Raw genomic sequence first — 22357 nt, forward strand, 5'->3', positions numbered from 1 at the left:
TGGACCCTTCTGGTCTCTTCTCTAAAAAGTGATAAAACACAGAGTCATTACAGAGTAACAGAGTTCATTAAATTAACTTCATATATATGTACACATTTAACTGTCTAGTTGTTCCCCGCAAAATAAATAAAACAGATTTATCTTCTACGCAACAATTTTAAATGTTTTAAAAAAACGGCACAACAAGCTAGAAACACAACACATATGACATCCAGCAACATAAGCAATCATTTGGAGTTGTGTTTGTGTCCACGTACAATAAGCATTCTCCTTTTAGCTCTATTGTTGGTCTCCACCACCCACCAAGAAAGATATCCGACTCTCTAGCTGCTTAATGCTCCACTATGTTCATCTCACCGCTAAACTAACTCTTCTTCACCGCTGCTAACTTGTACACACACACACACCGCTTAACCACTCACTTCCCACTACACACACTGGCTCTACTATTCTCACAATGACTTACAACAACATGCTCCAGATAGGGCTATTCGCGTTTTCACGTCATAGTTCTCCGACACGCAACAGAAGTTTTAACACGGTTTCAATCTGCAACCTCATTGCTAGATGACGCCAAATCCGACACACTGCACCTTTAAAAAGGCGTTAAAAGTCACCATGAAGCTAAACTTAAGCGCTGGGTGATAATGACCCACCTTTTTGATTGTCCTTACAGCAGGTTGTTTGTTTTAATTAGTCTCTACTACTCATTTGAGCCCTCACATCAAGTGTGATGCGTGTTTTACAGCACACTTTGGCTACTTGGCTCGCATTTCCTACTGAAAAAGTTGAAGATAAACTCAACAGGACAAAAGGTTGGATAAATACAGCTTCAACCACAAGCGAGAGGTTCAACGTCGTTGCGCCGCTCCTCCCTCTGCTGTGGATAAACTGTGCTGAGAGATTACATGTCACAGGAATGCGCACTCCTTCAACACTCAAACGCACCTTCACGTTTACACACATTACCTTTTGTCTTTGTTTTTTTAACTGTCTTTCTGTGTATGTTTCTTCTGACCGTCTTCCTGTTAACCACTGCTGAAGATTTAATGGAGCTAAATAAATCAAACATCGCATACTGAAGTGTCACGTTTCCGGCGGGGTCATCGTGTTTCTGTAATGCTCTGATGTCTCTGGCGTCCCCCTCGTGTCTCTCTGTCCCCTCCAGGTGTTGACATACACTCATCTCGGCTTTAATGGCTTCATGTCCGTTCCAAGATGCAAACTGTAGTTTACTTTTACCCCGGGACACACACAGCTCGGACCGTTATAACTGAGCTTGGGGGGGGGGGGGGGGGCAACTCCTGATTCTCAAAAACAGCTTCTCTGGTGTGATGCACAATGTCTAATTTTAGGCACAGCAGGGGTGATTCTGCACAGACTAATACTGAATCATTTCCTCCCGCAAGTTTCTTGTCATGAAGCAGCTGTTTTTCTAACGCACAATCCACAGAGTCAGAGAGGACAAAACACTAATGAGAGCAAGTGACACATCTTTTACTGCTATTTACATCATATGCTCGTTATTACTCATCAAAGAAAATCAAATTACCATTAACAGCCCATTTTCTGGCATCGAGCATCAACATTACACCCACATGTGGTCGTTAACCACATGTTGGCAAGCTGAAGATATTGTGGAGCAATAAAATACCAATTGGCACACAATTGTTTATAGCGGGGAATTATGCAAACTGGATTACAAATGGGTGTGACTTTGAAGTATATCTAATGTCACAATAACCAACAAACTACCAGCTATGATTGGCCGACAGCAGAGACCACGCCTCAGTTTCCCAATGACCCAAGTCAGGTGTAACACCTTCACAATGTGCCCAGATTAAGAGTGCATGAAAACTATTTAGCAAGCAAGCTGAGAAGTGAACTCATCTCATAAAGTCTGTCTGAGAAAGACAGGGCTCGGGTACATTAGAGCCATTAGCCTCTGATGATGTGACCCAATGTTACTCTAGACATTATTGTCATGACATGATGAAGACCGTGATGGTCTGAAGTATTTTTTTGTGCTCTTTTTCCCTTATTTTGATATTTTAACCTTGCTTTTCATTTGTTTTCCTGTCCGTTTTGCTGTTGATGTTCTGTTTTCTAAGCCTCCCATTTTGTCAATCATTAAAACTGTTTATAGTTCCTTCAGTTCCCCTCATGCTTCCCAAACACAAGTGTGCTCTTTTAGCCCCATGAGCCAATAATCTTGATTTCTTGTAGAACCATCTGCAAAAAAAGCTAAATACCAGTTTACGGAGCAACATAATAGCTAAATGGCCAATTTACCCTTTTACACATCCAAATGTAGCATAAAAGCAACAACATTAAGAGCAAAAACTCACAATAACCGCATCTTGATCCTCCCTCGAACACAAATCCATTGGGTACAGGCCCATATCGGCGCAGGTCTGGAAGGTTCCAGTGGCCAATAATAACAGGAGGGACGTCCCTGGCGAGAACCAATAAGTTGTTGCACAGATGAAGAGTTGCGGGTCCACTCTCCAACTTGGTCCCTGGTAAGACTCCAACACTGAATCTATGAACTAAGGAAACAGAGGTCATTGTACCATACAAATTGCAAGAGAAGCTTTGAGCTTTGATAAATTTGACACATATGTACATATCCATGCATGCATACTAATATATGCCCAAGTGTATTTCTCAAAATGGCAGCAGGTTGAAAATAGTTGAATTTCGGCTTCACAGGGGATAGAAACACAGTGTCCTTAGAAAACGATGACTTCAGCACGGATTTTATTTCACAGTAAAAGGAGAAACAGCTGCAAACGGAGAATGAGATCAGCCAGCTGAGCTCTGAAAACACACTGCTCTCAGATCGAAAGCCCAATGCAGCCAATCATCAACATCTGTGTGACGGAGTCTGTGTACTGTGGCTAATAAGAAACGAATGAAAAAAAACTGGATGTAAAATGAAAACGATGAGCGTTGCATTTGTGTGTCTGCCTGTGACTTTACGGGACTTCAGCCAACGCATACGCGGAGCTGAGGCTTTTACTGCGCTGAAGGAACTTCGCCAGTTGAGATTGATGGAGGCGATGATGAGGAAATGTCAGCAAGCTGCGCCACGTCGCCACAGCCTGGCAAGTGACATTTGTTTCTGCAGGCCTGGACTCACTCCACACACACACACATTCAAGGACAACACACACTTTTATCCGGCTCTCTCAGAACACACAGACGCAGGTGCATCCGTAAAAGCCAGCATATATTTTATTACATGCGCGCGCTTCAGACTGGAAGGAACAACTGCGATGCAATTCGTCTTTAGCACCTCGTCCTCTGCCACAGTCAGGTCCCATAACACTGTCATTAGTGACTACTTTCAAATTCAGCTGGACTCCAGCCACCGAACAGTCCAATGCTATAATTAGCGCCTATTTGTTTATCACTTATACAATAGATCCACACAAGCCTGAGGCTTGCAGCATCAGTGACATCCTTTAAATTACTTCTTGATCAACTTGTCCATCCACGACAATAAAAAGTTTGCATCATGTGATCTACTAAACGAGCATTACCATTAGCACTCATCAGGATGCAAACTGAGTTGTTTCAGGAAGGGAAGACGAAGCAGAAGCTTGTGACAAGAAGACTATATAGTCATAGTGTTATTCGGGGATGGTCTGTGACCTTTTATGTGTTAATGTTTACCTGTAGTTTAAATCTTAGTTCATCCATTAAATTATAAAGAAGTAGAAAAACACAACTACTCCTAGTGGTGGGACTCTGTCCAGCCTGCATCTTCATTAAAAGTGTTTTCATCTCTCACAGTACAGCTTATGATATTTGAACTACAGATGAGAATGTGTTTTTTTTTTTTACATTTTGTTTCCATCAGAGAATTCTCAAAAGGCCAACAGCAATTTAGAAAATCATCCATAACCTCAATAAAAACACCCCAAATACGTCGGCAACCAATTGCTTCTTGCAAAGTCAAAAGAAGCATAAACATAGATTAATAATTGCTTGCCGATGCATCTTTCTGTCGTCACGACAGCTAGGCATTACTTTAGAATATGAATTTGCACCGTGCTGTTGCCTTGCTTAAATGTCTTAAATGCTACAGCTGAGAACAGTTTGTTTGTTGATCTTGGGCTCTATTGATGAGGCAAATATACTAAATTGTGATGAAAAATGCTCTTTTCTTTGCTGCGGAGTACTTTTCTTGTTCTGCAGTAAATTTCTCGGTAAATGTCTCTGAAACCTGCCAGCATGATGGATGAACTAATCGGCTTGCTGAGAATTGCTTTGATTCCAGTATAGTGCGGTCAAATGTTGTATATTTCTATAAAAACCCAAATGAATCACCTTTCACCAGAAGTGAAAAAGGACTAAACACTGAAACCAAAGCACAGGCCGATCTCCCCCACCTTCGCCGAGGCTGTACCGTAGGCGGGCGTCCCACGCCTGCAGGGCCTCCTTGCTGTCGAAGCCCAGTAGAGCAGCCTGGTTCAGGCAAAGGATGGCCAGAGTAAAAGCCACACCTTCATACCACTGTCCCGCTTCCACGCCGCAGATCTCCTCCAAGGTGACGCTGGCCCTCTCCTTGTTGCCCTGCGCTTTGTCGGACTTGTCTTTAAAAACCAGCAGCACGAGGCAGTCTGGAGGAGACAGAGGGCAAGTATGAGACACAACAAACACAAAAATAATACCTCCCGTGTGTAAGAAAGGGGCTGAACTTAATCTGCAGTTAGCATTATATGTTTGTATTATTTCAGATGTAACAGTTTCTGGAATATACCTGGAAACACCATCCATAAAAATCCATAATTATTTACATCGTCAAATACTAATACGACATATTCTGACACACAGTAGCGGTTGTAGTGTCCTGTAGTCTTTTGGCACCTTCAAACAACCAGTGTCAACTGACAAAACAAGACTGTGTGTGTGTGTGTGTGCATCTCACACACACACACACACACGCACAGCTCTCAACCCACACAACTGAGGCATGAGCGCAAACAGCTGTGACAACAGTGACATCAAAGATCTGAAGAGGAGCAGCGCTCCACCTCAGTCTAATCTGTGGAGCATGTTAAGCTGTCCAGCGCCAGATACCCAAAGAAACCTTTCTGAGTAATGCAACACAGCCAACTTCACCACTTTCAAGCCTCGTTTCTTATGCGTAACATACAAAAAAGGCCGGAGGTAAGGTTGGCTTAAGACAACCTCGTACTCAACTTCAGGCAAGCTGAAACTCTCCTCAGTAAATGTGAGAAAACAACGAGTACAAATTCACTTAGAGCACATTCATGGTGCGTCTAAAAATACAGCGGGGGCTCAGTCTTTAGCAGATCAACGTTGAGAATGAGCTCAAATGAGGGTCAGTAAGATTTTGAGTGTAAGGAATCATGTTCAGATACATTTGTAAATATGTGGTCGTTTGTAAACCTGAGGGGGAAAAAAAGCTTCATGCCAAATTGAGGCCTGTGTCGACAAAAACAAAAGTACAATAAACATTCAGAATGTCAACAAATCTGTGCGCAAATCACAAACAGTGAGGTTACACACAAAAATTGAAGTACAGGCACAAAGCAGGAAAAAGTTGAATTACTTAATCTAATTTACTAATAAATACACTGATGCATATTTCAAATGACGTGAAGGACGTTTAACCCGGCCTTTACTGTCAAAATCAGGGCAAACATTTACACTTTAAATGGACTTGTTTAAAAATAATTAACTTGTAGCTTCTGCTTTGAATCTGAACTAAGATCTTCACAATAACTGTTGTTTTTCCTGAGAGATTTCAGTAAACTTGGGAGTTTGTCAACACATTTAACTTGCTTTTCTCAACACAAAAACGTTCACCACAGCTCGACTCTCTCGTGTAGTTTCGTCACGTTTGCAGAGGGTTGAAATCTATTTACCCTCATATGAGCCCAGAGAGCAGACGTGTGGATACACTGTGCGAACACAAACCAGGCCTCGTCAACACAGAGAGGGGCCATGCAACTGGACAACACGTGCACGATAACAGCTGATCACTTAAACGTGTAGCTTCCTCCAATGTGGCGCAGCAAACATGCGCATTCATGCGTTTACCCTACTGCGCAAAACTTGTAACAAAACAAAGAGGAATTGTGCAAAAGTAACCGGTAATAAATACGTTTTATTTTTATTTTTACCTGCTACAGGCGACGGCTTGCGAAGAACGAGCCACCTAGTTTTCCACTGTGGAGGAAAGCAAAAGTCAAGACAAACTTTTTGTTTTTGTTTTTTTTAACGAAAGTGCGTTGCATTACTTCAGCAGAAATATTGACACGCTAAACACCTTTTTTCCATCTCGGAGTCTGGCATATCCCTCCACGACAACAGAATCCGTCATCTTCAGTCATGGTTCCTGACAGCTGCACAGTCGCTGCCTGAATGAGAGGGTCACTTTCAAAATAGCTGCTCTCTCTCTCTCTCTCTCTGTGTGTGCTTGTGGGCCGCAAACTCGCCCCCAGCAGGGCACGTGGAAAAAAGGGGGCATGACCAGTGCCTGTCTGTCTGTGCACCAGCCAGCCGACCAGTGCTGCTGCCACCTGGGCTGGTTTACACCACCTGCTGCTGCTGCTGCTACTGGAGGAAACGATCACATGGTTCTCGTGCCACAAATACCACCTTTCATACCGACCACTTTATTAGGCACACCAGTTCAATTGCACAAATAGCTAATCAGCCAATCACATGGCAGCAACTCAATGCATTTAGGCATCTAGACGTGGTGGAGACGACTTACTGAAGTTCAAACCGAGCATCAGAAAGGGGAAGAAAGGGGATTTAAGTGACTTTGGACGTGGCATGGTTGTTGGTGCCAGACGGGCTGATGAGTCTCGATTTCAGCTGCGACATTCAGATGGTCGGGTCAGAATTTGGCGTAAACAACATGAAAGCATGGATCCATCCGGCCTTGTATCAACAGCTCAGGCTGGTGGTGGTGGTGTAATGGTCTGGGAGATATTTTCTTGGCACACTTTGGGCCCCTTAGTACCAATTGAGCATCGTGTACCCATCTTCTGATGGCTACTTCCAGCAGGATAATGCACCGTGTCACAAAGCTCAAATCATCTCAAACGTGACAATGAGTTCACTGTACTCCAATGTCACCACAGCTCAATCCAATAGAGCACCTTTGGGATGTGGTGGAACGGGAGATTCGCATCATGGATGTGCAGCCGACAAATCTGCAGCAGCTGCGTGATGCCATCATGTCAATATGGACCAAAATCGGTGAGGAATGTTTCCAACACCTTGTTGAATCTATGCTACGAAAGAATTAAGGCAGTTCTGAAGGCAAAAGGGGGTCCAACCCGGTACTAGCAAGGTGTACCTAATAAAGTGGCCGGTGAGTGTACATGTTATTTCAGAAAGGGAATCAGGTCGCAAAATAGTAGAAGTGGCCCTTCAAATGTGTAAGCACGTAGTACACAGAAGTTTATATCCATACCTATAAAAGGCCACATCCTCTGTTGAAAATGATAATGACCTCACTGCCAAAACATTTAATATATTTAAACCATAAAATCAAGGTTACACATATCTGCATCTTTGATCTGAAGTAGTTGACACTCAAAGCTTTATCAAGTCATTAAAGGTTTATTCAGTCACAAAATGTTTCACAGTTAAAAAAAGGACAACCTATAAACTTCCACAAGCATGACAAATAAAAAACTGTTAGAATACAATATAGTGCAACGTCTCATATATTAAAGCTAATGTCCGGCTGATGTTCATTCATGAAGCCTTGGGTTTGCGTGCGATCACAGAATTGATCCAATCGATATAGTTCACCACTTTAGTGTAAACACCAGGTTTTCCAGAGCGGCCGCAGCCCTCTCCCCAGCTGATGATGCCATACAGGAAGCTCACGTCATCCCTCGCGCAAGCCAACGGACCCCCGGAGTCGCCCTGGGGGAACACATAAAGTATATACAGTTCATATACATACATGCTCGGATCAAAGCGGAGTCACACTAAACAGCTGAGTCACACACTTTCAACCCTAAAAACTTCCCTCTACCCGAGAGGTAAACAGATAACGGAGACATTTAGTTGAAGAGGAAAGGAACTTCAATGTTATTACACACGGCAGGTTGAGTAGCTGCAGACAGACCCTCGCTAACTTCCCTCTGGCTCTTCACTCAGGGGAATCCCTGCTGAAATCTGAAGTGTTGTTCCATTACTCCGATGCCTTGAGTCAACTTACTGATACCGACCCTTACAGAGCCAAGGGAGGAGGTCAACAACTATGTGGGCTCTGGGAGTCTATGTTGCCCACAACACTTTATGATCAGTTGTAATGTTCAGAGCAATAAGGGGGGGTATCATTTCATCCCATTAGAAGGGAGCTAAGCCATGGCTTTGTCTTTAAGGGCCATTAATGGAGTGTAGAGATCTCTCCTATTTCAAATGATACGTTTCTATCCTGCCCAGCAGATAGAAGGATACCCCATCATGTTGCGCCCCTGGCAAGCATATTATGCCAGTCTGTGATTCATGGTGCATGAGCTGACTTCCACTGTTGGACAACATAATAGCAGTCTGGACACATTCAGTATAGATGGAGGGAACGATGTCTTTCAGGGTGGACGGATGAATTACAAGCAACGTGACATTTCTCGGAGCGAAACTTGGGTTAGATACAATAAACAGACCGGCTAAAGCAAAAACGTAAAGAAAAATGTTCCTGACAGTGCCAGTGGTAGCACTTTGTAGTTAGTCATACATTGACGATGAGGAATTGTGAGGACGTAACCATCAACTTGGCGGCCTTGGATTTAATAATCGGCGTCTCAGAATGGTTTTCCTACCTGGCAGGCGTCGGCACAGCCGCTGAGCCCCGCACAAATCATGTCAGCGGTGACATGGTTGCCGTAAACATCTGGCTTCCTACAAGCTTCGTGAGGAATCAGCCTCACTCCGGCCTCCTGCAGACTAGAGTAACCCTCGGCCTCTGTCAAAATAAAAGCAGGAATAACGCATCACATGTTAGTATGAACAGGGCCTCAACAACAAACTAAATGTTTACCATTATTTGGAGTTTTCAGGTAGTTGGGGAAAAAAAAAAACTTCTGTCAAAGTGAAGCTAAAGAGCAAACCGACACTGGCTCTGCTCGGACAGTTAAAAACAAGAAAGTCATGTATCGTATGAATGTAGATAGGTGTTATCATGATGACACGGCCATGATGCCCTCATCACTCACTCTCATGCATGTGTCCCCAGCCGCTAATAGCACAGCAGTAGTCATCAGGGAACGTCATGCTTTTGTCTGGGAGACAGATGGGTCTGATGAACGGGGTTCTCCTCACACAGCGCCCGTCCTGCTTCGCCAGTTTGATCAGGACTGCCAAACACAGACGACAGACGACGAAAAAGAGCAGTTAAAAGGATGAAACGAGTGGTAGACTCGGAGACTCCGTTGCCCAATGAAAACACCACACCCAGCAGCCAGTGTGTGTGTTTGTGCGGGGGAGCACAGGGACACAGCTGCTCAGTGACGCACACACAGCTGTGCACGCAGACTGGGGTCTTTAGTGAGTTTGTGTTTTTCTGAATGGGGACAGGAGGTCTTCTAGTTTACGTGAGTCACTAGTGTGTGTGTGTGTGTGTGTGTGTGTCCACTTAATGCTTACCAATATCATGTAGCGTTGGATTAAACACTGAGAACTGTTTTGGAAAGATGTAGTCCTGCACTCCAAATGTCCTGGTGTTGGGACCAGTGACGTTGACATTCTGCTGGCCGAGCACCACTCGAAGCTGAGACTTCAGGGGGCTATAAGGGAAGACACACTGCTGTCAGTCCACGGCGCTCCAAAGTATGTACTACTAATACTCATGTCTGTGAAAACTACCCGCTGAATTTCCTTAAACTTTGATCCCCAGAGGGTGAACCGCGGGGATGGCGCCTCTCTTTTATCACCAACATTGATTGGCCGTAAAATGCACAAGAAATATGGAAATCTAAAGAGCAGATTCCCATTAAATATATCTAGTACATGGATGCTCCCCAGAGGATGAACCCTCCCCATGTCAGACCTGATTTAATGATCTCTTTCCCTCGGGACAAATATTAACACCTTGAGACCCAAGACTCTAATAATAGCTACATCTCGAGCACGTTGTTCGTTATGTTCTGCGTGTTTGTACTGAGGTGTGTAAGGAACACTGTGGACTCTTGTTCTGCTTTCATTAGTTCAATCAAGTCAAGTATCCTTTTTTTAAAAACCCTGAAAAAACTACTTTCAATCACTGCTATTGGTGTCCAATTCAATGATGTCATGATTTAGCTCTTTGAACTTGAGCAATGACAACAGATGCCTGTTTGCTGACATCAAAGGGGAAATGTGTGCACTTGCATGTAAACAGCATCTGCGCGTGAGACGATTTTAGGTTTTCCTCGAACTGGATGTCTAAATATAGGGCGATCGTAAAGCTGTGATGCTGAGGAGTCAAAGTCTTTGAATTACGTGCCTTGTTCAGCTGCAAAGGTCAGAAAATGCTCCCCTCTGATCTATGAACGCTTCCTCAACGATTAGGTTTATTGCTGACTCAAACTGAGCACTTTCAGTCTTTTACACACAGGCTGAAAAGAGCTCCCAAGGACGTAAACATGTCTTTTTTTTTTTCTGTCCCAAAGTTTCAGAGCGCACTTGGCTACTACAAAACCGTTGCCTTTTCTGCAAGCGACATCAATGCAAATACAAGCCTCCGTTGCAGCTGAAGTGCATCCAGGACATACTTGCGGAAGAAGCAGTGAGCTGCAGAGACGATCCAGCAAGAAGAGACCAGGGTGCCGGCGCAGAAGTCCAATTTTCCGATATAAATGGCTGCCATCCAGGGGTGAGTACCCGGCAGAGCCGAGTTTCCGCCCATTATCCGGCCCCTGGCTACCGATAACCTCTTCTTGTGCCTTTTGCCGCACACATGCTTTTTGGTGGTTATGGAGGGGTTTGGTCTTTTAATGACGGGCAGGACATTAAACGGCATAATCCTTCGAGAAGAAGCTGCGTGAAGAAAAAACATTAAAATGCGTGATTATCTCAGACTTAGTGGCATTAATGCAACTACAAACTACAAGTTCTAAACAGGAATTAGAACTACAACTAACTACTACAACTATATTTTGCTACCACACTCCCTAGAATACCTCTTCTGAATACTTTGGTGTTTGTCGCTGGCTCATTCTCCCCTGCAAGAAAGCACAAACAAAAGGGTAGCAGAGCAACCCCGTGCTTTCAATCACATGTTGTGGATTCTGTGCATACCCCTGGCATCATGAGACGGTCAACTGCGCCAGATCCCACTCGCTACATAAACAATTGGCAGCACCTGACGTGACATGTTGATTCAGGGTGAGTCATGCCTTATTCCCCTTCATCTCATCGAGCCCACGTTATTAAAAACAAGCTCTGCCAAAAACCAGTCAGCTTGGCTGAATTCCACGTTTTTGGGAGCAGCGTGACTCCACACAGTAGCTGTAGTCTCCGCCCTCCTGTCTGCATCACAAACGCTGGATTTCTGATTAAAAGTCGAGGCGTTTATTGAGGCGTCGAGAGGTTTCTTAATTTTTATCCCTGAATGCGTCATATGACTGAGGCAGAGAATAAAGATATTGAATGATGCAGCGAGTGGCCTTCGTGAATAGTCTTAGCTTTTCATTCCTTATAATGACAAAGATGTTTTCGCTTCCACTTACCTCAACAATGAGGCTAAACAATAACCAAGGCCGATAATCAATGGAAAGAACGGAGTGACTGCACGACTTCTTTAACAAACGATTAAAGCAACATCGAGCTGTTATATCTGGCCAATCTAACAGATGTGTCATGCTTTACCAATAGGGAAGAGCATCGCTGTATATCAATGCAGCAGTTCAGTGATGGAGCCAACTACATGACAAAAAGGAAACTCCTTTGCTGCGCCCCGTTTACTCACACACAGGCATCACACAGGTGGGGACGTCGCAGTACTCCCAGGAGATGGCGCCGTCATTTAGTGTGTAGCACCACGGCCTCTTGTCCTTATCTGGGTTTCTACACACACACACACAAACACACACACACACACACACACACTTGGCTTAAAAGGCTTAAAGGGGCTCCATCGCTGTTTGATGTGGAGGCTGAAAATGATTCAGTTTGAATGATTAGGAATGAAGTTTCACTGAGCTGCAATATGAAACTTTCCCGGCAATAAAACTTGTGTGCTAGTGTGTTTGCTTTTCTTTGATGTTTGGGACATTTTTGGTGGCCATGCCATATGGCTGCTGGGTAGTCATAGCAACAACGAATGAGGAAAGCTGGAAGAAATGGAAGAGGAGCGAATGTGGAGTAGATTAGTTGGGTTTTTTTTACGATACACAGGCTGGATTCATGTGCTTCTTTAATGCTCATGGTGGTTGTGTGGTTGCCTCCGAGTTGCCCTAGCGGGCAGCTCTGCTACCTCACGCTGAGCCCGTCCCTACCGCAAGATCAACACAACGTCTCCTCAAACCAGAAGCGGCCTTCGCCTGTCATGTTGCTGGCTACCAGAATTAGCGGGACGTCCCAACACACACCTGCAGTAGGCGTGCTCCCCGAGGCCCTTGAGGGACGAGGCGACCACCGTGCCCACGTGGAGCTCGTTGTACAGCAGGTCCGAGTTCCACGCCACGCACCTGGCGCCGGACACCGTGGTGCCCACCAGCCCTCTGTAATCTGTGCCCCTGCTGTTATAGCACTCTGTCTCCGGCTCTGCACACACACACACACACACACACACACAAAAATGTCTCAAGCATGTCTCGATTTCGCAGGACAACACAAATATGTAAACAATATGAATGCAATCAGACAACTTCCAGATGACAGATATCTTGCTTCCATACTAAAATCCGCCCTAAAAGAAACTCTCTGCACACCAACCGAGTGCAGCTTGCCCATGTCTTCTCCTGCCATCATTAATCAAACCCATTGTCACGCACACACACGTGCACGCATGAACACGCATACGTGACAAACACACGTGACGAATAACACCACAGTCCTGCTTTTTACGCACCGAAGCTGCAGTACGGGCCGCTGTGGCCGCGTCGGCAGTTGCACACTTCCTTGCCGGTGGCTGTGATCAGTCGACACGTTCCGTCATTCTGACAAGGGTTTGAACGGCACGCTGGGGACACAGAGGGAAACCAGGTCACACATACATACTCCATATTTCCACAAAAAGCTTTATATCCGAATATGTCATTGTAAAATGTCATTGTAGAGTCAAGTCAAAGGGCATTCAGGTGCGTTTAGCTTTAAGGATTTTTTTTTTTCCCACTGTAGAGAATAAGAACAGCCCCGACCATCATGACAAAAAACAGGTTTCGGCTCAGTGAGGATGAAACCACCTCACTGCCGTTCTCTTTTATAAATGCCTATGAAGATCCCCCCCCCCCCCCCACATCGAGATGAAAGCACCTTACGGACCCATGGGTTGTTGGGGTGTGTCCTAAAACACCATTCCTGAGTCACAGTGAGTCATATAATCTTAGTCTTTTCTTCGCTGGCTGTGTTAGTCGTGTAACTATGGAGCTGCGATCAAAGAGAATAAGCACGTCTCCGGGCTGGAAGGAGACCTGACACGTATGAAAAAGCTTGTCAAATCAAAAAAAAAAAACATAAAGACATCATTCCTTAGAGAGCGCTAATCTACATTCATCAGTCAGTATTTTACACACACATCCCCTTATTGGGTTTCACTCTCACCTCAACAAAAAGCAGACCACAGAGAAAAAGCAAGACACAACTGAAGCAGAACAGCAGCTGAAAGCACATCTTACTTGTGTAGCGAACTCTTTCGCACTTGATTTCCCCCGCCACACATGTGCACTGTTCCACATTCCGGAGGTGAATTCGTCCCCAAGACTCTCCGGTGTCATAATAGCGCAGGTGTGCGGTTTCATAGCACCTCTCTGAAAAGCCGACACAGACGCATAAAAAGGCATTAGGGTGGAGATGCGAGAGGAGATTGAAGAGCTCAATGGAGCGTGCCGAGCAGAGTTTGATGGGCTGAGCTGTGCAAGATTCTTTTCTCAGTGGAAACGTGTTTGGGTGTCTTTTTTTTTGTGTTTTGATTTTGTTTGATTGTGAGGAATTTAAATGACTTTGAACGTAGAGTGAAACCTCTTTGCAAACGACGTCTCCGAAACGAGCGAGGGAGTTGAGAAAGGGCAGAAGTCGAGCGTGAAATTTCATTCTTGATCTTGGAAATCATATTTGGCAAAAAAAAAAAAAAAGAATCAAATTCAGGAGAAGACGTCATTTGAATATTGCCCGTGTAACTTCATTATATTGCAAAGCATGTCACATTTAGGACTTTTTAAAATAAACATCATGAAGCTGATGATGGGGTTTGTTATTTGCTGGCAGAGACTTTTCTTTCCTTCGGCAGCTGTCAGGTGATTGGCAGCCAAATGTGCACAATGATATGAAAACACTGAACTCGGGCATAATGGAAACATGATTGCAGAGAGAATCTGACAAAACAAAAAACAAACAAAAACACATGTTCTAAGGATACACATGACAACAATGACAACAATAACAGTGGTATTATATAAAATAATAATAACAATCCTAAATTGTACCTACTCTGCTCACAGAGTGTGCCAGTGAAGCTCTCAGGACAGGAGCATTCAAAGCGTCCGTGTGGGATCAGCGTGCAGACGCCTCCATTCTGACACGGGCTCACCTGACATGGATCTGTGATCCTGCGTGACGTGTGGACAAAAACTGAAACAGACCGACAGAGAAGACAGTTACAGGATGAACAACGCAGTATCAGGATTGATGGTGTTGATGGTGAACTAACCCTCTGGCTGAGTTTTCTCCGGTGCACAGAAGCCCCACTGCAGGTCACGGTCAAAGTTACTCGTGAGGGAGCACCTGCAGCAGAAGAGACAGAGAAATATATCACAGTCACCAGTTCGTCGCCTGGATTACAAATGGAAGAAACATTGGCAGTGTTGGCCAATAGGACCGTATTATAAACTGTCAGAGATCTCTCCATTTAACGCCATCCTGAGGAATATTCAGTGATAACACATTGATTTGTCTGAATATTTAATATGTTTATATTGTGACATAAAACACAACCTCCCTAACTCCGTCAATCATCCACTACTTTAACCAAAGTAACGTCAGCAGACTTCTGGACCGCTCACTGCATCTGCGGTACATAATCACAAACCTATCATGACGCTGAGCTCGTGAGCACATCACAAGAACACGCAGAGTCACATTGTGTTTAACTTCATGTGTAGGTGGACCGGAGATGTTGGGCCATATATAATTGCATTGATGTTGCTCCAACTTGCTGCTGGCAGCCACCCTTCTCCTCTCACTTCAAAGGAATGATGCCTGGAAAGCCCTTCAGCAAGTCTCTCCAAAATAAAAAATCGAATAAAAGGATGATTTTGTAACTATTTCACAAACTGAAGCAAGTAAAAATGCACCGTGATGGTTTAACTGTGACAGCTGTTTATCTACCCTCAGGATAAACTGCAGGAAGTAGTAAAAGTGTTATAAACTACCGCCACCGTCGCAGTTTAAGATGGAATGTTCTACATTCTATCTCATGTCACCTTTAAAATCATCTGGTTATAACAACATCATACGATATTCTAGTTGGGGCACGCAAATCATTATAAGCATTATAACGCTTCATCAATGAGCAATTTACTGAAGCGAATGAGCTCCTTAAACTCATTAAATCTAACTTTTTGGGGCGAGTCATACAAACACCTGTGACGCAACACCTGCGGTCTGTGTGACAGAGACGTAGACAAGGTGTGTATAGCTTATGAGCGGGCGTCTGAATGAAAACCAAATATGACGACGCAGCACTTCTACCTGTCAAGTGTTGCGACGTCTCTTCGTGTAAGTCGAAGTGTGTGGTAACTTCGTGTGGTTACACGCGCGTTAGCGGTTTGTTCGTGTAGCCAAAACAGCGGAGCCAGATGGGCCGGCTAATATGTGGACTCACCATGGTTTTGAGGATAGGATGGTGAGGCAGTGATGATGAATTCTTCCACCCTGACGAAATGGGAATTTACATTCTTTGTCCGTTGTAGTGAGAACTGGCAGCAGAGAAAAAAAAAAAAAAAAAAAAAAAACACAGCTTGTTATTTTCAAATGAACACAGATGGGCAAACACACAAAAGATGGAAATCACAAACTGTTTCCCCCCCCCCCCCCTGCACCTCATGCACAAAGACTTCTTTGACTTTGTACATAGCTCTGATCCGAGGACAATAAATCCATGATCCTCTTCTTGATTAGCTAAAATCATCAGAATCAGAAAAGGTGTATTGCCAAGTGTGTTTGCACATACGAGCAATTTGACTTGGTGACAAAGTAGCATGAAATCTAAAAATAAAAACACGACAATTCACAACAGAATATGAAAAAAACAAAGAAATATGTTTTGTTATTAAATAGATCATCAAGTCATGCTCCCACATGTTTTAGCTTTATGTTGCACCACTAACTTTCTCTGTTACTTCAGCTGCAAATGCATCCCATTCACTGCCAGTTCAACGTGCATCCCACTCCCTCCTTTCTCCTCTAAATCAAACATACGACTCAGGTAAAAACCTACCTTTCCGGCTCTCCCTGACCGGCTCTTTGGAGAGGACTCTTTCATACGAAGGGACAAATATGCGCTGAAATCAGGGAAGATACGTTATTGCACTTTTTCTTGGTTTTAGCGCACGCAAAATGGATGAAAAAGACGCACAGGGCGTGCGTAAGAAGGGTACAACTTACCGCCTGTGTAGTGAAAACACAAGGTAGGAAAAGTAAAATAAAGTATGCCATCATGGAAGTTTGCATCTGCTGGTCCCTGGTGTCCGGAGAAACTTGCTTCCAGGAGTCGGAAGAGGTGTCTGTGTGCCTGTCACGTTATATCAGTAAGTTTCCGAGTCCTCAGCCTGGTTTTGGTCATAGGGAACGTGGGAAACCCTGCAAGTATTATCCTGTTCCTCACAATTTCAAGCTGTATTGAGTAAACCCGTTGCGTCATTGGGCTTGTCTATCTGTGAGGCATCCTATATCCCGGCTGGTGTTCCCTGACGCCCACGGTTCATCATTGTGAGTTATCAAAAGAGGACAAACCCAAAGTTTCCAGAGGCAGAGGCGGCTGATGGTGCTGCAGGATCCCTCCTCTCCAGCGTCGAGGTCCGTGTAACGTTAACGCGTTACTCCGGTGACTATTCACGTTACTTTTTTCCCAGGGTCACATAATAAAAACTTTTAAATTAGTTTAAGATGCATCTTCTGGTTGTTGTTTTTTTTAAAACAGTTTTTGTTAATAAAACGTTACCCTGCAATTTAACTGTTGTTAACAACCGTGACGACCCGTCAGAGCATGTGACCCAGGCAGAAGTAACTAACGTTACAACAAGAGGTGTTACTTGGGATTTTGTTTAAGTCCTCAAACAGGTTGAAGTCACTCTCTATGTCCCACTACACACAGTGCCTAAGCGGCTATGGGACCTGGCAGAGAAGCAGTCTAGACATGAAAACATCCACAGGTGGGTCATTAGGCTAAAGATAAAATAAATCCATTTTGGGGGTGTATCAAGGAGTTGGAAGGAAAAAGCTACTGTTCTAAGTTAATGAAGAATTCAATAATGACAGTGCCTTTGAAAAAGGGAAGTAGGAAAGTGAAGGGCCCAACCCTCTCACATGCCCCATGTGTTATCAGCATTCCAGCAGTAACATGCTGTGTCAAGACTAACCCCATAGTCCCATAGTCTAACCTCTAATTTCCACCACCTGTAATAATCTCCCCAGATGCTGAGCTAAAAATACAAAGAGGAGGCTGGACGACTGAACAGCACGTCCACATTGGACAACAAATCCCCAGGTGGAGGTAGTGTGTTACCAAAGAGGAAATTGTTCAACTAAGACAACCATTTCCGTTAATTATTGACATTTCTGACTAACTTGGCAAACACATTTAGCTGGCCAAATATGACAAGTAGGAGAATGCAGAGCTTTTTAGACAAGGGGGGAGGGGCTAGAGGTTAGGCTGGGATATACCAGAATTAATCATATACATGTAACAAAAGAGAAGCGTGCCAGTTTTGTTGGAATTTACAGCCATGAAAGCTTTTTAATCATTTAACATGTGGACAACCTCAAAACCACAGAAGCAGGAAGTACAGGCAACAAAGGTACCGTCAGTATCTGCAAAACATAGGAATGATATAGAGGACATATTTAAATATGCATTAAAAGTGTGATTTGCCTCCCTTTTGATCCTTAAAACAGAGTCCCGTCTAGCTTATGGTCCAACAAAAGTGGGTCCCGCTTTCTAATAGGGCAAGAGAACTCAAGGTTCACTTACTAGCTTCTTTTTTTAGCTTTCAACTGCATCTCACAGCCTTCCTCGGCACAAGACGAGCTGGAAAAGCTAGTAGGTGGACATTAAGTCAAGATTTTTAAATCAAACTTTATAAATACAATTAGTTGTAATTAATAGCTTAATTAATGGTTAATCCCTTGGTTTGTACGTATTGTTCGCTAACATAACTTACTTTTTCGTTATATAGCTATTTAAATCATTTTGAAGGTTTATTAGAAAGTAAAGACTTAATAAAACGATAAATAAACCCACTAATCACAACTTATAAACCATTTGCAATATATGCTTTACTTAGAAAGTAGTACCCAAAAGTTCATTCCCGGCTTCTTCCATGGTTGTCCTTGGTCTAACATGGCTCTTAATACAATCGCTTTGCACGTCATTATTAAACTAAACCATAACAAAAACATGTCACTGTCCAAAAATCACAACCAGTACTAAAAATCAACAAGAACACGCCAGAATTCGTAACAAATATACAATATCTATCACTGTAATATAGATTTTTTTTCTTCATTTTGTTTGGAGTGTACATGCAGTCCATCGTTTAACTAATTCCCTTTCGAAAAGACAGTGCCTCAGGCTGAAAAAGTGCAGCAGTCGGGGGGGGGGGGGGGGTTCCCTTTAGACAATTGTGGCCTTGTAGAGGTCCGTCTTGCAGTCCTTGCCCTCCGGTGCGTTGCGGCCGTTCTGGGGCATCTGGGTACTCCTCAGCTTGCTCTGGCACTGCCGCAGCTCAGCGACGTAGCCCTGGAAGCTCAGGCTGAGCTCAGAGTCCTCTCCCTGGGATGTTTCGAGCGTCCCCTCCTCCAGGTGAACCCCCTCCACATCCATCACCTCCTGAACCGTCTGTGCAGCGTCGGCTCCGTCGGTGGGTGATTTGGTGTCCGCGTTTGGGTTCGTTCCTTCACAGATACAGACAGACATGGAAGATTTAAGAGGAGTTGTTGCATTATGGACGGCCATGGTTGAATATTTATGAGCATGGTCATTATGAGTTATTCCTTTCACATCGTAACTTAATCCTTTGTTTATATAGAAATGTTGACTTCAGCTTTAAATAAGCAAATTGAAACAGGCAAACAATCTTGCTGTCAAAAATACATTTTTATATAATGGTGACTAAATATAGGTACAAAAAATGATCCCATCTCTGTGCAGCTTTGACTCACATGGACCTGCAGGCGACTTGAGCTTCGCCTCCTCATTAGACTGCATGATGACCGGATGCTTAGCATGAATGTATGAGACTTCAGAGGATCTAAGAAATGGAAACGCTGTCACCCATGGCGTGGGTGCACATGCATTTTAGCTCTACGCCGCTCAAATGAACACATCAGTTTAATACGCGTGCGTAATCTGACAACTGTAGAGCTGTGTAATCTGGACAGCTGTTGTCAAGAAAGAAAAAAAATGACATAACTGCTTCAGCTCAAACTTGCTGAACTCGCTTGCCAAATCATGGGAAAGAACTGAAGGAAATTGTAACAGGATTAAATGTATTCATTCATAGACTTGTCGTCACATGTGCTGTGTTTCAACATTACCACTTGTGCTTCATTTCAAACTATTTGGGGCTGCATGACCTCATCAGACACAAGTTAATGCAACCTTAACATCACATTTAAGGAGGGTGTGTTATGCATGTGGACCCCATTTGTCCCCGTCTTCTCATGCCAGTGCACTCAGGTGGCTACGAACCCAAGTTTCCGGGACGCAGGCATTACAGGTTATGATGACGGATAAACTCTCCACTTCTCATGTGAACCCTGTGGCCCCTCAGACTCTAAACACAGAGGCCCGAGTGACTCAAACACGGAACTTCAACACATAGACTCTCCTAGCTCTGCTGACTGTGATTCACTGCTGTTCAGTGCAGATGTAAACACAGCCTGTGAGCTCCAACAGCTGACCTTACACGGACCCTCAGCCACACAGCGACGTCAACCACCGAGGGGATCGCCAAACATATTCAGGGACTTTTCAGCAACTGTCACGGTCTTGTCTGAAGTTCAAGGACATGGTCCTGACGTGTGTTTGCCAGTTCATTAGAATTTAATATTAAATATTTAATATAGTTGACACATCAACATGAATCTCTATCACAGGGTTTTTCCGCAGGATGTGATTTATTGACGCTGGTATGCAGAGTGGCAAGGTGACGCATGCCGATAAATTGGGCTTTGTCGAACTAAAAACGAATTGTACTTTCGACATCATAAATGTATTAAGCAATCCATTCTTGACCCCTAAACTCATCCACTCTCTGCACCCGCGGTTCCCAACCTGGGTATCAGGACCCCTCAAGGAGTCGCAAGATAGATTTTAAAGGGCAATGAGATGATTTTAGGCAATACGAAAAATCCTTTATCACCTACAATTTGTTTATAATTGCAACTTTCCTGTGAAATACTAGATTTGACCTCTTCAGGCTTACAAAATGTATTTATTTTTTTTAGTTCAGCAAAATTTAAAAGAAAAAATCCCTTCTTGACTCAGGTCTTAATTGCTCATAAAAATAGTTAACCTTTGTCAGTTAACTTCCCTTCTTTATAAAGGGTCCCAAGTAGGACTGCAACTTCTTTTTGCTTAATTGGATTAATTATTACAATAGTGGACGATCCTACTGTAACCCTTGAGCAACCATACCAATAGCTTTATTTACAATAAATGGCTCAGGATCACGTTGAGATAGTTCAAACATGCCTGGTTTTGCATACTCCCGTCTCTGGAAGAAGGGAAACTCCAATGCGATGTATTTATTTTAAATTCAAACGTGTTCAATGTTCAAGCCTGCTCTCTCTGCTATGACGCGTAAACATGATGTTAAACACACCATGTCACCGCGTCTCCCGTGGAGAGTCTCGCCCACAGGCACATCAGCAGCCGGGTGCTGAGACGGACCAGCCAGACTGGAACGGACCCAGCTACAGTCCTCACTGAGGCTGACTGCCAAAAGATCCGCGTCGAGCCCTCCTCTGGACCGCCAGATGGACGACAAGGCTGGCCCAGGGTCAGAGGCCGCCAGCTTAGAGAGCTGACACAGAGACACTGAGCCTTATGGTCCCTCAGGTCAGGTGTGCTGAGTCATTACAGAGCACAGTGTGTGGGTAGCCTGGCCTTAAAATGAATGTCCCATTTACTCCCAGGAGTACTTGAATCTTCTCGTATTGGGCCAAACCTTTCCTCTGAATTAAAACCTTCAGCAACTAACTTCTGACCCCGACTGTGTAGAGGGGGAAAGGAAACTTAATTTCTAAATATTATTTAGCATGCAACTAAAAGCTCATGGCCGTGAGTTCAAATCAGTCCTATGAATGGAGTTACACTGTGTGATGTCGCCCTCTAGTGGGCGGCCTTATCCCCACCAACCGGGCCTGCTGACCCAACGCTTGCCAGACAGGGAGAGGTGATTACAGCCATGATTAGGACATGATTGTGGTAACAACGGGCAGCAGTTCTCAGTTCTGGTCCTCTGGATACAGACCAGAGGCCTTCTGGTTTTGATTTCAGCAGTCTAACTAGGGGATAATTCACACTTGATAATATGCCAAGTAAATTAAACTACCTTTAGGGCTAGAAGCACTCTGGGTACTGTGGACTATGCCTTAGAGCCACTGCTTTAGATGCAAATGCTTAAACTGATGTCAGGGTATATTGGTTTTTAGTACAAAAGAAATTGCATCCCCTAAAAGAAATCTGTGAGGTCTATAAACACATTTTATTGTGCTCCTTAAATGCATTCGTGTTTGATGACTTTGCAGTACAATTAGAGGAAACAATAGATTCATAGTATTTTTTTAAAGTAGCTTATTTCTCATATGAAGAACATTTATCCGGACTTTATCCTCTGCCTTTCTGTAGTACTTTATTATTTATGGCACAGTGGCAGTGATGTCTGAGGAAGATGTCGATCCGCCTCATCAGCAATTATTTATTCCCTCGTAA

At 43.9% G+C, this 22357-nt stretch overlaps 2 protein-coding genes across 2 annotated transcripts in view; both read right to left on the reverse strand.

Moving 5' to 3' along the window:
* Window positions 1-7749: 7749 nt before the first annotated feature.
* hgfac (HGF activator) lies at window positions 7750-17151 on the reverse strand. Its single transcript, XM_076112359.1, has 14 exons — window positions 16807-17151; window positions 16640-16703; window positions 16025-16118; window positions 14852-14925; window positions 14632-14772; window positions 13821-13952; window positions 13055-13165; window positions 12573-12747; window positions 11951-12048; window positions 10755-11019; window positions 9649-9788; window positions 9219-9359; window positions 8826-8968; window positions 7750-7923 (listed from the first exon to the last, which is right to left on the reverse strand). The coding sequence occupies exons 1-14, from the start codon at window positions 16870-16872 to the stop codon at window positions 7750-7752; spliced, it is 1818 nt and encodes a 605-aa protein (XP_075968474.1). The 5' UTR covers window positions 16873-17151.
* A 1882-nt stretch (window positions 17152-19033) lies between these two features.
* The window catches only part of rgs12a (regulator of G protein signaling 12a), a 30770-nt gene continuing 27446 nt past the window's right edge, over window positions 19034-22357 (reverse strand). The window contains exon 17 of the mRNA XM_076112469.1: window positions 19034-19314. Within this exon, the coding sequence (XP_075968584.1) occupies window positions 19034-19314 (281 nt within the window). The remainder of the gene's footprint in view (window positions 19315-22357) is intronic.

The sequence above is a fragment of the Anarhichas minor genome, unplaced genomic scaffold (assembly GCF_050575085.1).
Source record: "Anarhichas minor isolate MPS153535 unplaced genomic scaffold, ASM5057508v1 ptg000049l, whole genome shotgun sequence".
NCBI lineage: Eukaryota > Metazoa > Chordata > Actinopteri > Perciformes > Anarhichadidae > Anarhichas > Anarhichas minor.